The 16128-nt window shown below is 37.6% G+C and overlaps 1 protein-coding gene and 1 long non-coding RNA gene across 7 annotated transcripts in view; one reads left to right on the top strand and one right to left on the bottom strand.

Annotated features, from left to right (window-relative positions):
• LOC109100767 (gamma-aminobutyric acid receptor subunit beta-1-like) overlaps positions 1–4011 on the bottom strand; it is a 24424-nt gene extending 20413 nt beyond the window's left edge. For 2 of the 5 annotated variants that reach the window (XR_006161484.1, XM_042768755.1), the window contains exons 1-2: positions 495–1297; positions 52–143 (exon numbers count right to left, since the gene is read on the bottom strand). Coding sequence is in view for 4 of the 5 variants with exons in the window: in XM_042768755.1 (XP_042624689.1) it covers positions 52–143; positions 495–598 (196 nt within the window). In the remaining variant the exon portion in view is untranslated. Of the gene's footprint in view, positions 1–51; positions 144–494; positions 1298–2478; positions 3093–3723; positions 3794–3873 lie in introns of those variants that run through there. The other 3 variants (XM_042768758.1, XM_042768757.1, XM_042768756.1) reach the window with 3 other exon arrangements.
• Positions 3576–16128, top strand: LOC122147203. 2 transcript variants are annotated; one of them, XR_006161486.1, is made up of 4 exons: positions 3576–3615; positions 3743–3838; positions 15559–15666; positions 15789–16128. It is a non-coding gene; the product is annotated as an uncharacterized LOC122147203 (long non-coding RNA). The 2 variants fall into 2 exon arrangements; XR_006161485.1 differs by lacking the exon at positions 3576–3615 and having other exon boundaries at positions 3624–3838.

The following is a 16128-nucleotide window of genomic DNA, read 5'->3' on the forward strand; positions in this document are numbered from 1 at the left end:
CATTCATCAGTGAGAAGGGAAAAGTGTTTTAAATCAATATAAAGCCTTTACCTCCAAAGTCAGGCCTGAGACGGATGTCGTAGCCTTTTAGTAGTTTATCCACAGTGACTTTGACGTATGACATGTTGCTTGGTTCATTTACACTGTGGAAGAATTGTGTGTTATTTAAGAAATTGTGACCCAATCGTGCCAGAGAAACCAGCTTAATCTTAAAATTTGGACTTGTAGAATAGCCAAGCTGGATTTAACTGTCTCCTAAACTGGTCGGTCTACCAGCCTGGCCAAGCTGGTCTTGTCTGGTCTTCCTCAGCCTAGCCAAGCACGTGCTCATCTGGCTTTCAGCCTCAGCGTCTGAAAAGTGCCCAAAGCCTCTTATAAAACCAGCCAATAGGCTGGGAGACCAGCTAAACCCAGCAAACCATCTTAGGCTGGTTTAACATGGCTCCGCAGGGAATGCAGGCAGACTGACCACACACAAGCACCTTATGCCTTACCTGTGCGCTGGCGGGCTGCGACCGACCGTCAAAGCCACGAGCACTAGGAGACACAAGATCCCCGCGCGCCAGTGATCCCGAGCGACCAGCATCCCTCTCATCATCGACCGAGAAGCAATAGCCTAAAGTCTGAAGAAGCGCTCCAGCAATTTCAACTACACAGCAACGCATGCGCGACGACGAGACCAACATCAAAATACTACAAACGCAAAGAAATGAGCAACTCTAACGAAAACCAAAGTGGCGCGGCGAGCTGTTCTTGCGTCTGTCGCGCTCCCCGGTGCTGACGTTGCTGGCGGAGCGTATCAGTATGCCGGTCAGATCCCATCGCCAGCGGGTCAGTGGACACGGCAGCTCATGGCAGTCCTTCGCGTATCTTCCTTGGAAATACAGAGCTGAACGTACTGTCGCATTGAGGTTATGCGCCTAGCGTTATCCCTTCCGTGCACCTAAAATGATTCGCTCTGAAGCAGACAGAGCTGAGTGCATAGTTTTAGCTGGAGGTGTGTGCACCTGAACGCGCCGCGCCGACTCAAGAGCTCTTTCGCGCCATCTTTCAATTTGCAGTGCATCACGCGCCCGAGACAGAGTGAATTATTTGTTAGAAACTTGGAAAACGCATTAAGACAGCGGGCACCGCGAGAAAAATGCATTAATAGCCTATCCCGAGACTGTGGGAATAATTAATGTGCAACGACAGAAAGGGCGCGTGGCCGCTGATGCGAGGAAAAAAACAGCCAGCTGTGCGTTTGAAATATCGCTACACATACCTGTAGCGATATTCTATTCAAACAGCAAAGTCAAACTAATTATTAGAGAATATTTTCACCCACCATCTATTATGAACTGAGACCAAAATTCCATTTACACACAAACCTGTTTTTTTTTCTAGCAATGACTGATGGTTTAAAACACCTTAAAAATATAATGTGAAATGGTGTACTGATTTGGTATCAGAAAAACAAGATAGGCTATATGAAAACATTTAACATAATTTGTCATCTTTGATATATTGGAGGATTTGTGGCTTTTTTTTAATTCTTATTGAAATCTCCAACTTCTAAAATAGTTGCCCGTTCGGGTTATGATACAACGGGAAGAGATTCGTTGCAGCAGGTAAATTTCCAGTCAAAAGTGTCTGCTAAATTACAATATAAATAACTACACTGCTGTCAAATCAACTCCTTTGCCTGTCAGGAACTAAACTGCATGTCTTGGCCTTCAGGAAGATTTATTGTTTATTGGAGCAAAGAGTTTGAGACACGATGGCAGGCTGCTGTATTTTCATCCCCTCTGGACATTAAGCATCATGCCTGGATGCTCAGCCATGGTGTAAAATAGAGAATAGGCATTGTAAAGTGCCTTCAAGCATTTTGTGCTCAGCAGAGATTTCATGATGAAGAGAACAGGTATAGCAGGGGTGTCCAAAAAGTCTGACCTATTGGCCAAATACAGCCCAATATTACCCTTTAAAAACAAAGTTTTGAAAATATTTACATATTTTTACATCCTCAACACTCAAGCTACCGCTGCTGTCAAATGTCTACTCTCTCTCTCTCACACACACACACGTATGTATTCCCTGGTGTGTTTACATCAAATCTGGCCCCCTTCGAAAAACGTTTGGACACCCCTGAGGTATGGAAAGTAAGTTTTTAGGATCTTTAAATCCTCAAGTGCACAAAGTTCAGGCCAGATTGGAATTAGGTCTTGGAACAGCAGAAGGATCTGTGCAAGAGGGCACTGGAGCGAAGAGTGCAGAACAGGACCTCAGTTTGATCCAGCTACAAAATATTCAGAAATGCCCAAGATTTCAAAGCAATGCAGATTTGAAAGTAGAAGGACACAGAATGATTCAGAGAGCTGACAGAATGATGCCAGAATTCATTGCAGCTTTGTTACTATTTCCATTAAGCCATGTTAATAATGTTGTATATTCTTTACCATTCATTATACTCACCTCAGGGATTTTAAATACACTTACCTTCGTATAATAACATTTGTTGGTGCTTTGTAGCCTCATCACTTGTACATCTTTTTGAAGCAAAACTGGTTGTGAACCACAGCCTTAGAGTAACCTGTAATTAAAGTTGGCACAAATGCAAAATTCACCTTGTATGTTTTATAAATCCATTTTATTGATCCATGCATGTTCTTAATCTGAGCTTGATCTTCTGGTAAAATGACAGGCTTCTCTCTAGCAACATATTCCAGACATCTCTAAACATTTAAAATGCTTAAACTCTGCCCCTTTCTTATAACCGACCAAAGTTCACATTGAGATCTGCCTCAATCCGATCAACAACTGATGGACAGAACCCCACCCAACATTTTTTTTTCTTTCAACAATTAGTTTCACAAACAATACAAAAGGAGGTGTCAAGACTTCTGTTTCACCACAACTTTCAAAAAACAACAAAAGGGCACAAAAGTACCAGAAGACCTATAAAGGCCCTTTCACCCCAAGCAGGATAATGTGATAGTTACATTTCTACAAATTATTCTAAATGTAAAAGAATTGCAGAGTTCACACCACAACTAACTGGAACAATATTGTTGAAGTTGCTTTTTCCAGCTAATAAACAATAAAACCATTGACAGTCAATCAGAATTGTTACTTTGTTCACTTTTTATTTTTTATATGGGGGTTTATGAATAATTAATAAAATGAAAGGAATATATGTGTGGTGTGAGAAAGAGAGATGTGTCTAAATTTTTCCTTTCCTCTCTCCCCCAACTGTGCTTTCTTGATGGCTTTTATAGCTGGTTTTCCTCGGAGTTAGTTGCGAGTATCAGGTGCCAGTAATCAGCTCCTTATAGAACAGCAGCACAGGAGAGAGAAGAAAACTGAGAAAACAAACTTTTGACTGACCCCAGAACAGTACAAATTATGTCACAGGACGTAACACCCTCATAACCAAGTTTATAACCCATGGCTTACAGTGGTTCCCAACCACGTTCCTTGAGGCCCCCCAACACTGCAGGTTTTCCATGTCTCCTCAATCAAACGCACCTGATTCAGATCATCAGCTCATTAGTAGAGACTCCAAGACCTGAAATGGGTGTGTCAGACAAAGGAGAGATGCAAAATGTGCAGTGTTGGGGGGCCTCCAGGAACAAGGTTGGGAACCCACTGACCCAAACTGCCTTTTTATCAACAGGCAGTGAATTTTTGATTAAAAACCTGCCAATGAAAGTGACATGAAAACAGATGAAAACTGACACTGACCTTGCTGTGAACCCTTTAGCTTTGTTATAGTGTGAATCCTCCAATGATCCCTAGACTGGCGTCCCTGACTCTGCAACACAACAGCCTACTGAAAGCCAATGCGGAGAAGCAGCAGGTAAATGATGAGAATGGTATTTTTCACTCACTTACAGGGTGCTGTTGTATTCGCAGTCTGTGGTTTTCACAGTATGAGAGCCACTTCTCAGTAAGGCGTGATGGACACACGCTGTGAGGAGTAGGAGGTGAATGTGACTCAATATTGATTCTTTGCTCTTGTTTGGGTTGATGTGATGTCTACGTGTGTGTGTGTGTGTGTGTGTGAGTATGGATTGTTTGATATTGTTTGTGTTGATGTGATGTCTACGTGTGTGTGTTTTTTTTTTTTTTTTGGTGTGACAAAGTACACCACAACTAATTTAGATTGAATTAGAGCAGTGGTTCCCAACCATGTTCCTGGAGGCCCCCCAGCACTGCAGGTTTTCCATGTCTCTTTAATCAAACACACCTGATTCAGATCATCAGCTCATTAGTAGAGACTCCAAGACCTGAACTGGGTGTGTCAGACAAAGGAGAGATGCAAAATGTGCATGTTGGGAGGCCTCCAGGAACGAGGTTGAGAACCACTGCCCTAGGAGACACATCTTGCATTATTGTAATGCAGCAGTGGTTGCACTAGGGTGCGCTACTCACTAAATAATGACTTGACTAAGAGTCTAAGACTAAGAGCAATAGAGAATATTAAAACATGGTATAGACCGTATATATATAGTGATATGTTGCACTGAATCAAACATAATTAAGATCTAGAAGCAAAATATATATTTTCACTGTTGTAATAGCACTTATAGCACTGTAGCACTAATTTGTTAAATTAAACTAGAATAAATACATATGCTTTATGCATTAACATTTTATGTATATATTTAAAATTTTACATTGTTTACTACTTTTTTATACCACATTTTACATTATTTTACCCATGCACTACATGGCAATAGTTGATCCTCCTATTGGTTCATTAACAGTTTCAACTTTTTTAGGAAAATGTTGTAACATGGCTGTGCAGATTAACTCCCATTCAGACATGAGCATCCGTCTTGTTCCCTGTCAGCATTTGAATTTGTCCCAGAGGTGTTCAGAAAGGTTTAGGTCTGGGCTTTGTGCAGGCCATCTTTCTTTGGCGTCCTAGGACAGTGCACCTTGAACATCACTGAGCTCTTTTGTACACCACATTCTACTGACATTTGTCAAAGGGGATTGTATGACTGTCTGTTCTGTACATGTTTAGCCTCTGAAGCCTGTGTTTTGCTTGAATAGATGACTACACAGACCCCCTGTGACCGACTTTGTAGGGCCTGGGCCGAGGTCAGGATGTGCTGTCCATTTTTTTAGACCTCCCCTGTTGAGTTTAAAGGACATGTGTTGTGTTAGTGTGTCTCATGAAAGAGAGCAGATTGTTGGCAACAGTTCAGGTGGATGGTAGTACTGGCTGTTGCTATGGCGACAGTGCCAGTGGTTTGTTTAGGGGTTGTCTGGGCCTATTTCGAACCATTATTACATGCATAAAGATACATGAATGCACATACATAAATCATGAATCTGTATGATGCCGCTAATACTGCTGCTGTGATCCAACATCAAAAAATGTTTCGGATAATAGATGTGATATGATTAATTTGTGCCCTGACTGGAACAAATGGAAATCAGACATTATTTGGTAAGGCAAATGAGTGCTCACAAGCTTTCCCCAAAGCATCAGACTGATAGTTGTGTCTGTTTTTAATAGAATCATTTTTTTACCCTCAGTCAAACATCACCATCTGCAAATAAAGGATCAGAGCACATGCTTCATCATTCCTAATAGTGGGCTGTAAGTAACTCTTAGTCAAGATTAATTACTTGCCACATAATATGAAATCATTCATGCAACACACTGCTCTAAATACACCAGCATAATTACTAAACTGTCTTGGTCAGAATTAATTGACGAGTATTGCAATATATAGAATTGGATCCCAGAGGTTGTTAGTCAGATGAGACGACTGCCATATTGACTTGTTGGGTTACATCCAAAAAAAAAAGAGGACACATCATACAAAGGGCAATGAAACTGCACATCTAAGCCAAAAATAAATAAATAAATAAATTTTGACCAGCATGTGGTGTTTCAAGCGCTTTGAAACAGTAAATCTTGTGGCGAAGCAATTTGAAAAACTTTATTTTCCCCATTATTAACTTCATGTGTCGAATGGACCACTTGTATGAGTGTTTTGACTGGATTCAACTCATGTGAGTAAACAACATTTTAAACATTTTTGATAAAAAATACTCCTAGTTTTCTCTATTTAAAATTTCTTAAAGGGGGAAAATCATTGAGTACATCTTGGAAAGAAGCTTTGTGGCTTCTGGAAGCTTTAGAAATGTGTCATGTGTGGTCTGAAGGAGACAATGTGTTTTGGACATGGCCATTTTGATCATCAGACATTGATGTAATTCACACATTTTTTCACTATTGCAAACCGGTATGTGTGTGTGGTTTTATTGTAGAGAAAAGGTTTGTGATGTTTAGATGAGTCTCTGTTGTCCATTTGTGCTGCCACGTTGAATAGCACTGTGTATTTTAAGGACGGATAGAAAAGGTCTTCACTACTTCTCTTTCAATCTGAGTGATGGAAAGAGGGGAGGTGAGAGGGACAAAGAGAAAAAGAGGAACACTAAATAATTCCAAATGCGACAAGTGCAGTAAATTTACTGACCTATGAGCCACTGCACTTCCAGCATCCACCACATAGGCTACTCTTTGCAGTTCAAGGTCATGCTGTATCCCAGTGTTCCTGACTCTGTGTATATTTTCAGTCATTTGAGTGTGGTTGGTTTTGTGTCATTTTACAAAGATTAAAGCCCATGTAGAAATATGGCGAAGTGAATCTGGAGGGCTGGAGGGCAGATGGGATGGAGTTCAAGAAAGCTTCTGAAAAGAAGTACTTCAGCTGATGACCCTGAGGCTCCAAATGCCAGATGTTCAGACAATTTTGTTCAAACTACTCATGGTTTGTGCATTTTTGGTGAAAAAAAAAATCAGTGTGAGATTAAAAAGTGATGTCACACACAGGCACACGCAAAGTAGAGGCTGCTATAAGAAACTTAAGCATCATTCATGAACCAAATGGTACATGAATAAGAAATGAGAGCATCTGGAACTGTGACAGGTCAAAAAGCTGGACCCATACCTCTACAAAAACACACAAGACAAACCACTTACATTTAAAACCCACTTGCATCTGAGAGAGAGCCTGTTTTTATAAATGTGTGCTATGGCATGAGTAACTGAATTGTTCACTCAACCAATTAGTTTTTTATATGCTGAATAAAAGGAAAGGGAAAACACACATTTTGTGAAAACTACAGAAAGCAGCACTTAAACAGAGATAAAAACTTCTGTACAGGTTGTAGAGATTCGTCTTAGATATTTTTTTGGTACATTAACTTTTTTTTTTTTTCAGTACTGAAGAATCAGTGTATTTCGCACTTTCAAATCTTCATGGTGAATCAGTGACCACTGAAATTCAGAGCCCCCTTCTGAATTTCGGATCTGACGCACTACACTCCTCTCCTGTTATGAGTCAGATGCACTAGATTATTGGACTTGCAGTGTTTTGCCAATGTAGATTTCAAAATCTGTTTGAGATGGCATTAAACAGAAGTAACGATTAAAAATGTTTGTTTGCTCAAAGTCGAGTAATGCAAGATGAGTCCTTCATATCCACTTTCAAATCAGCTTTAGAGAGACATGTATAAAATTACATCCTGAGGAAACTGTTGATTAAACTGTCTTGATGAAGATGCATGTGGATGCATGCTAGTTATCATCTCTCTCACTTTCAAAAGAACTGTGGATTTTCAGTTGAAGTCTTTATTAGCCCTAGACGTCTCTGTTATCAAGCCATCATTTATTTAGGCTGATGACTTCAAAATGGCTCACAACAAATGGGCACCACTTCTATCTACAGTATAGCAGAATCCCTGACTCCACTCATCCATCTGCAGGGTTCATATACATCCATTTCTCTCTCACAGTCAGTTGACTAATATAAAAATGCTATAGGAGTGCCATTTGAAATTAAAATGAAGTAATAAATTATAAATGTTTTAATGAATAAAAAATACAAATTTAAATAAATAATTGGCCTTTCAAATAACAAATAAATAGATTTATTTAAATATTGTTTATTAAAAATAAATAAAGGGTTTGTTAAATATAGGAATACAATTATGTATTAATTTAGCAAATTTTCAATAAATAAATAAATATAAAACAGTGGCCAAATTGCTCTTCTTTATCCTTTTGCTAATCAATTTTCTTTCTCCATTTGTCAAAAGACCTTAGAACACCGTATTTAACAGGACTGAAAATGAGGCTGTGAGGGACAAGTACAGTGCATTCAATGGATTTTCTGTCCTGATTAAGATCTATAATGTAATAAACCTTTAATTGTTTGAATTTAATATTTAAATGTAAACTAAAATCTGTATAAAAAGCAAAAATGGAAAATGTAAGGAATTAATCTAGTAAATCATTCATGTCTTGACATAGTATGTACTATGAGTGTAGTATGAATCATGTGGCCCTCTGGTGCCGACAGATGTCTATTTTAATGATCTAAGCCCTATGTGATGTGAATCTAGTCTTTCACGTGTGTTGATAGTCAAGTCAAGTCACCTTCATTTATATAGGGCTTTACAAATTTGTGTGCTGATCATGCAAAAGGACAATAGAAAACAGTCAGTTTTTCAGTTAAAGTCGGTTCATTGTTGATTCTGTGATGTCATCATCCAGCTCAGTTCAGTTCTCTTGAAATAGTGTTTGTTTAATGAAGTCAACAATATTGCCAGAAATTGTGTCCCCGACTAAGCAAGCCATAGGCGACAGTGGCAGGGAACCAAAACTCCATTGGTGACAGAAATGGAGAAAAATCCTGGCTCAGTCAGGGGCTCAGTTCTCCTCTGGCCAGACGATGCCAGCATGGTGTGGTTTAATTGCAGGCTGCAATGCAACTCAGATTGAACAGAGGGCTTGTCTGGTTCTCATGGTCTTGTGCCGATGGCCATCGAGGTAATGAGGTCTTTGCTTGGGATCTGTCTCTGGAGCTCATCTGCTGACATTCAGGGCTGTAGAGGTCATCTTTAGGTGCTGATCCACCATCTGGATTCGGACTGGATCCAGGTGACTGCAGTGACCAACTGATCTGATCTTGACATACTTTTACAATTTACCCCAACATTTCATCTTTTTAGGCTTTATCTCTGACTAATAAGGTCTAGATTTATCTATATATTTATATGCTCTGTTGCCCAAAGTACTGTAACTGTACACTTCTTTAAAGATTATTAAAATACTGAAGTAGAGTAGGAGATCTGAATGTGCATCATAAGTCCAAAGAAGCGTTGATAATCCGGTGTGAACTCCATAGCATTAGTGCGTGCGTGTGTGTGTGTGTGTGTGTGTGATGAGAAACACTTCTTGACGTTTCACTTTATCAGCAGTCCTGACAGTGGCCATCTGTGCTTCTTATCCACTACACAGCTCTCCTGGGACAATGAGCAGGGGAACAAATGTTTAAAGTGTGCGTGTATGAGTTCACACAGTGCTTGTCATATTAATGCATGTCGCAGTGTATCGCTGTCTTCAGGGGGTTTATCTGACCAAACAACCAACTGCCCCTTTGCTCTCCTTTTCCTTTCTGTTAGTAAGATAACACTCGAGAGGGGTGACATCATGGACACATGACTAGAATAATGTCTCCATGTGTGTTCAGGGTTTAACTAGTCTTAAAAGAGTAAAAAAGTTTAGTCTTTTAAAGTTTTCACTCTTAAAGAAATGTATTTTAAACCTTAAATCTTTAAATCTTTACAGCCTTCACTTCAGCAAAAAAAAAAAAAAAGGTCAAACCAGTTATCCTTGGACAACACATCTTAAAGATATAATTCATTCAAAGAACATTGCAATAAATGTGATGAAGGAAATCCTTGGATCTCACTGAGAAGAATTTCATTTCTTATTCATTGTTCAACTAACCTTCGCAGGGTTTCATAATGTATACTTATCTTCATATGACAATGAGATTGTGTGGATGGTGTATCAGGCGTACTGATCGCTATGGTTCCCAAAATGTCAGCCCCAATCAGACATTAATGAGAGGTGACTAAGAGTGTTTTGGTATCCACTCCCCAGGCAAGTCAAAGATACAAAAGCAAGCACAAATACATACATAATGAGTACACATGATGCAGCAACATTCATAAACATAAAATAAACACACAGGCTGCACGCACCTCACATACTATTTAAATCACACATGTATGTCGTAATTGCAATTGTTTTGTGGGTGTTTGAGTGGGAGGAGAAGCTGATGGTCATTTCTTCTAAGCATATGAGTCACTGAACTGGACTGCCCAGCACTATGAAGTTGTTCCCAAATGAATTATTTGTCCCCCAAATCAATGACCCAAGCACTAACACAGATCAAAACACCTGTCAGTCTCGCGGACTCACACCCTGCAGCCATCCAGCACATCCCTGCTCATCTGCTCTGAACATAACATCACACTGTGATGCTGTTTTTGAACAGACAGAAGAGCCTGCTCTGCCCTTTTTGTACAGTGCAGCTGGCTGTCAAAATCAGTTTACGGTTCAGGTTCACTCCCGGATACTTATTCGATAAAATTATATTTTAGCACTCTTTGCAAATTAACATCATTTTTTGTAGCAACATTAATTATGTATAATAAATGGATTTGCTGTCTACCGAAGCAGTTTCCAACTACTTTGGCAGTTACAGTGAGCTTAAGTCTGATACAATGAAAAAACTAGGAATAAAAACCTGATTAAATATATTTATTTCATATACATTTTTATATATCTATACTAATCAAATAAGTACAAATTTGTGACATTGATCATGAGACTCCTTGTGCAGACTATTTAGACTAAAAAGCTCAAGATGCTTTTTGGATCGGTCTCAACTTTTCACTCAAATAATTATGCTGATGATATATTTTGTGACGAAATAAATGTGAAAAATTGGAAAAATGCCAGTAAAGCACTTTAACTAGTGGTCTCAGTGGATGACACACTAGTTCACATAACATGGAAATTTACTTTATAAAACACAATAAACAGATCGGTGTTTGTCAGAATGTTATCTCTGAAGTTGTTTGGATCTAGATGAGCAGGTGACCTTCATAAAGGCAGAGTGCAGAGCGATTGAGTGAATGAAGCAGATTGCAGAGACTAACCCGGAGTGTGCTTGGATGATGACATGCATTTAAGTGGTTTCATTAGCCTTGTTGTCATTCAGAAAAGTGCCTTGAATTTGTTTTTGGCAGCTACAGGAAGTGAAAACACATACAGTGCAAAATCATTGCGTAACAGAACTGCTTTTAATATATATACATATTTAATTGATAAGGAGTACTGTACTGTTACTCTGAAACATATACTGTACATCATAATTAAAATCTTATTCATTCATGTTTCTTGATGACAGAAGATCTTCCCTGGAATTTGTTTTGCACTGTAGCTGCACCCGAAAATTACAGTAAATATGATTTGTATATTCAGGGGCATAAGTGCCTGGAAAAGACATGATTAATAAAGGAACCGAAATCACTTTTTACTTTGTATATGTAAATGTAAATAGATTTAATGCAAATCCAATGAATATAATAAATCTGTATATGATTTTTTTATTTTTTTTTTATTTAAATTTGTAATTTGTTTTTTTCTTTGTTTAATTTTTGTTATTGCTAATCATGTGCCATGGATCATAGTATGACCTGACCTCAAGAACAACACACAGACTGTTCCACATCCCCATCAGTCCTCCCTCTCATTTTCTCTCTTGGTTAAGTGCTTAATAAACCTTGATCCCCTGAGATATCTCAATGCAGTCTATGGTAGCAGCTAAAAAAAAAACATTTATTAATATCTTATATTTTGCCAGTCTCTATAATAGCCTTGAATCAACCATTTAGTCTTCCCAAATGACACCTTAAACCTTTGATCTCAGAGCCTTGCGTCACCATGGCAACATCAGGGCATTTTCTTATGCTGTGTGTTACCCCTGTGAATTGTAACGGATGCTCTCATTCTCTTCTTCAGATCTGCCAGAAGCTTATGAGGAATGATAATAAGAGATTAGTTTGGTACAGCCTTTAGAATCAACACAAAAACAAATCTTTTTGAGAAAATGATGAAACACAGAAAAATACTTCTTTATACAAAGATGACAAATCATTGCATTTGACCTGCACATGTTAACATTTTCTAAACATCAAGTAGATTATTATTCTATTGTTCTAAGAAACACATTGTTTCTTCCTAACATCCATAACATCATAGATATGTTAAAAGATTTTATTAGAAAAATTCTATTTTGGATATTATTATATTAAAGGTATTATATTATCATAAATATATTATATAAATATCGTATTGATATTTGTCCATAGAGTAGCTGGATTTTTCCTTGCTCTGCTTGTCTGTGTTTATGTGTTCCAAAAAGATTCAGCAGTTCTTTTGAAAGCAATATCACACAATCATGTTGTTGATTTGAGTATGTGTTTATGTCTGATATTGCTTAAATAAAACTATAAAAAACAGAAAACTAAATAAATTAGACATCGATAAGGAACAAAGAAGCAATAATACAGTCTGTTTTGTGTAGAAATCATGTATCAAATCATAAAGGATGAATCAAAATAAATTTTAATGTGTAGTTAATTTAATTTGTAATCGTGAAAATTTTCTCATTAAGCAAATTCTCTTAGCCATAGTGTATCCTAGTCAGCATGTAAATAGACCTTGAAATCCACCACATCCATCTCCTATTTACTAATCCTTCGTGAGAAATTGTGTTAGCTAAGTGTTTTAGCTACATGGATAAAAAAAAAAAACAAAAAAAATATATATACATATGCTTCTGTAAGATGGTTGTGCTGCCTTTATGCAAATATACCATACACTGACACTCCAAACTGCTTTCTTTGCATGTCATGTTAGCTGTGATAGAAAAACAGTTAAAAATCAGTAGAAATTAGGGGTACACTGGACAGTAGCACTCTTTCTAACATCTCAACAGCATCGTTATACCACCTCCATTTCGTCTTTTCCCACTCCCACTCTAAAAGCAGTGTGGTGATAAATGGACCTCAGATGAATGACTAGAAAGGAGTCCATCTGTATGGATTGGATTCATATTTAAAGGCCCGTTCTCATGCAATATTCATATGCAATCATTGTGACCCTCACATAAACAGACATATGCGTGCATACATACACCTATATACAAATACACACACACACATATATAAACACACACACTACCTCTGCCATGAATTAGTTCTGGGTGATCAGAACTGAGGATATGAATAATTAAAGATCTGTATGGAGTCTGAGTGTGGAGATGCCGTGGATGAGCTCTATTAAGATTTATAGGCAAGCCAGAGGACTTTCTGACCCCAAAACCCCAAGGGCTTGCCTTTGACGTAAAAGTATATGTGAAGACTGATATCAGAGAGCAGCGATGAATTTTAATCACTCACATTATTCAGTTTTAACACGATTTCATATCCATATCCACATTTGTATGCCACCCCTTGGTCTCTATATTGCCACATATGCTGCTCTTTCTTTTATGAATGTTGCATTTTTCCTCTGACACCTTTACTGTTACACACACACACGTTTGACTCACATGTAATAAATCACAGACTTTATTACCAGTGGGCTGCCTGTGTGGGGAGCACTGCAGTGACAGTTTGGCATTATCACAATGGACTAAAAAACAAGAAAGATTCTCCCTTAACCCCAGCCAAGTGGTTTATAAAACACACACACACACACTGGCATACTGTTTGCGCTGCAGGTGAATCCACAGTATGTGAATTAAATTAAGTGATAATTGAGGATATTCAGTTTTAAGATGAAATTAATAGTGACAAGGTTAGAGTCTAACTTGTTGTGGAGTTGTCTTAAGAGTTATAAGATAATAAAGATTGCTGTAATGACTTTACAGGCTGCTCTGAAAGTGAAGTGCTCTGATGAGAGCTGCTGTTGTGACAGGGGATATATTATAAGTGTGCATGAGAAGCGGGGAGTGTGTGGAATGTGCTGGTGATATGTCATATGCATGGTTTACACAATTACTGTAGGTGTATATACCTATAACACTTCCATGTTCATACTATATTTTAGTAATGAATTTCCAATATGAATATGAAGCTATTAGAATAATTATACTGTAAACGTTAAATAATCAATTATTGTAGTAAATAAAGTAGCTAGTTTTAAACAAATCATATATCATATTCACTACCGGTTAAATGTTTTTTGAAAGCAGTCTCTTATGCTCACCAAGGCTGCATTTATTTGATCAAAAATACAGCAAAAATAGTAATATTGTGAAATGTTATTATTATCCAAAAGACCTGTTTTCTGATTTAATATATTTTAAAATGTAATATATTACTGTGAAGGTAAAGCTGAATTTTTCAGCAGCCATTACTCCAGTCTTCAATGTCACATGATCCTTCAGAAATCACTCGAATATGTTGATTTCGGTGCTTAAAAACATTTCTGCATTATGCAGAAACATTATTATCAGTGTTGAAAATAGTTGTGCTGCTTAATATTTTTGAGGAAACCATGATAAACTACCATCCAAAGTTTGGGGTCAGTAAGATTTTTTAAAGGGATAAAAATACTTTTATTCAACAAAGATTCATTAAACTGATCAAAAGTGAGAGTAAAGTCATTTATAATGTTACAGAAGATTTTAATTTCAAACAAATGCCTACAAACTTCCTATTCATCAAATAATTTATCACAGTTTCCTCAATAATGTGAAGCAGCAAAAACATTGATAATAATAAGAACCTTTATTAATATTTCAGCACAAGTAATAATTGGCAATAATTGAGCACCAAATCAGCATACTGGAATGATTTCTGAAGGATCATGTGACACAGAAGACAGAAGTAATGGCTGCTGAAAATTCAGCTTTACCCTCATAGGAATAAATTATATATATAGTTCAGTTCGATAACAGTTATTTTAAATTATAATGACATTTCATAGTACTACTCTTTTACTGTATTTTTGATCAAATAAATGCAGCCTTGGTGAGCATAAGAAACTGCTTTCAAAAACATTAAAAATTTTAATTATTCCAAACTCTATTACATTCAAGTCCATTTTTTATTTAACTTCCTGCCAATATCAATATCCAGCAGGTAAAGCCCCCAGCACATACTGTAATATAAAATCAGCAATACAACAGCAATACAGCTATGGTTATGTGCTAGAATCTTTAACCATTATTTTATTACAATGATAAGAGCCATTCTTTCCTTTTTTATGCCCTGTGCTAGTCAAACACATAACATAGATCACAAATCACCTTTATAATAGTTGTAAAGCTCATGGCCTGTACTCACTAAAGTGAGTGCTGCTTGCACTCATAAGACTGAATAAGATTCACATTGTTCATAAAGGGTGAATAATAGCATAAACAAAAATAAACTTTAATATGCACTTGTAACATACACTTGCATTCAACAGAAAATAGTTGTCCCGTCCATATGCTGGACAAAAAACAGCGTAGATAGCTGTACTTATCAATTACAATCTCCCATTAAAACAGACTTGGCATGGTATGATTAGTTATTCCCTTAATAACATCCTTCTCATCCTCTCCTTCATTAGTCTGCATTGCTCCGTTTATCTGATCTGCTGTCACAACTGTTAAAATTGCACTTTTCTTCCGTCTTATCAAGCGTTTCTGTGTAACATCTTCAAAAGGATGAGAGGAGTAAAGTGGAAAGCGAAAACCCACCTACAGAGTTCAGTGTGTGTGCGACAGGTGCACAGGTGTGTGAGGGCAAGTAAGTGGAATCAGCCAAAAAAAAGCTTTCTTCAAGGGAGCCCTTTCACATGAACATGTTACCAATAAAGATAACATTAACACAGCTGTTGATATTTCTTTCCTTTTGTTTCTTTTGTGCAGAACTCACAATTTACAGTCTTTGTACTGAAGTACTATTGGTGTACATCGGGGGTCGCCAACTGGCGGACTCCAGTCCAAATCTGGGCCGCGAGATGCGTCTATCCGGACGGCGTAGCCTTTTGACATAATAAAATAAATAAATGCCAGATGATAATTTCTAACAAAATCAAATTTATATCAAGCACATCAAGGTCAGCTCAGTAGATAAGTTTTAGCTAGTTTTAGCAAGACTGCAAACTTTAGTCAAAAAAGCGTAACGGCTAATGCTAACGCTTCCGCTTTGGGGTACGCAGGGAAGGAGACCAGAGGCCATTATGTTTGAATGGATGTCAATGGAGGA

Source organism: Cyprinus carpio, chromosome A13 (genome assembly GCF_018340385.1).
Source record: "Cyprinus carpio isolate SPL01 chromosome A13, ASM1834038v1, whole genome shotgun sequence".
Taxonomy (NCBI): Eukaryota; Metazoa; Chordata; class Actinopteri; order Cypriniformes; family Cyprinidae; genus Cyprinus; species Cyprinus carpio.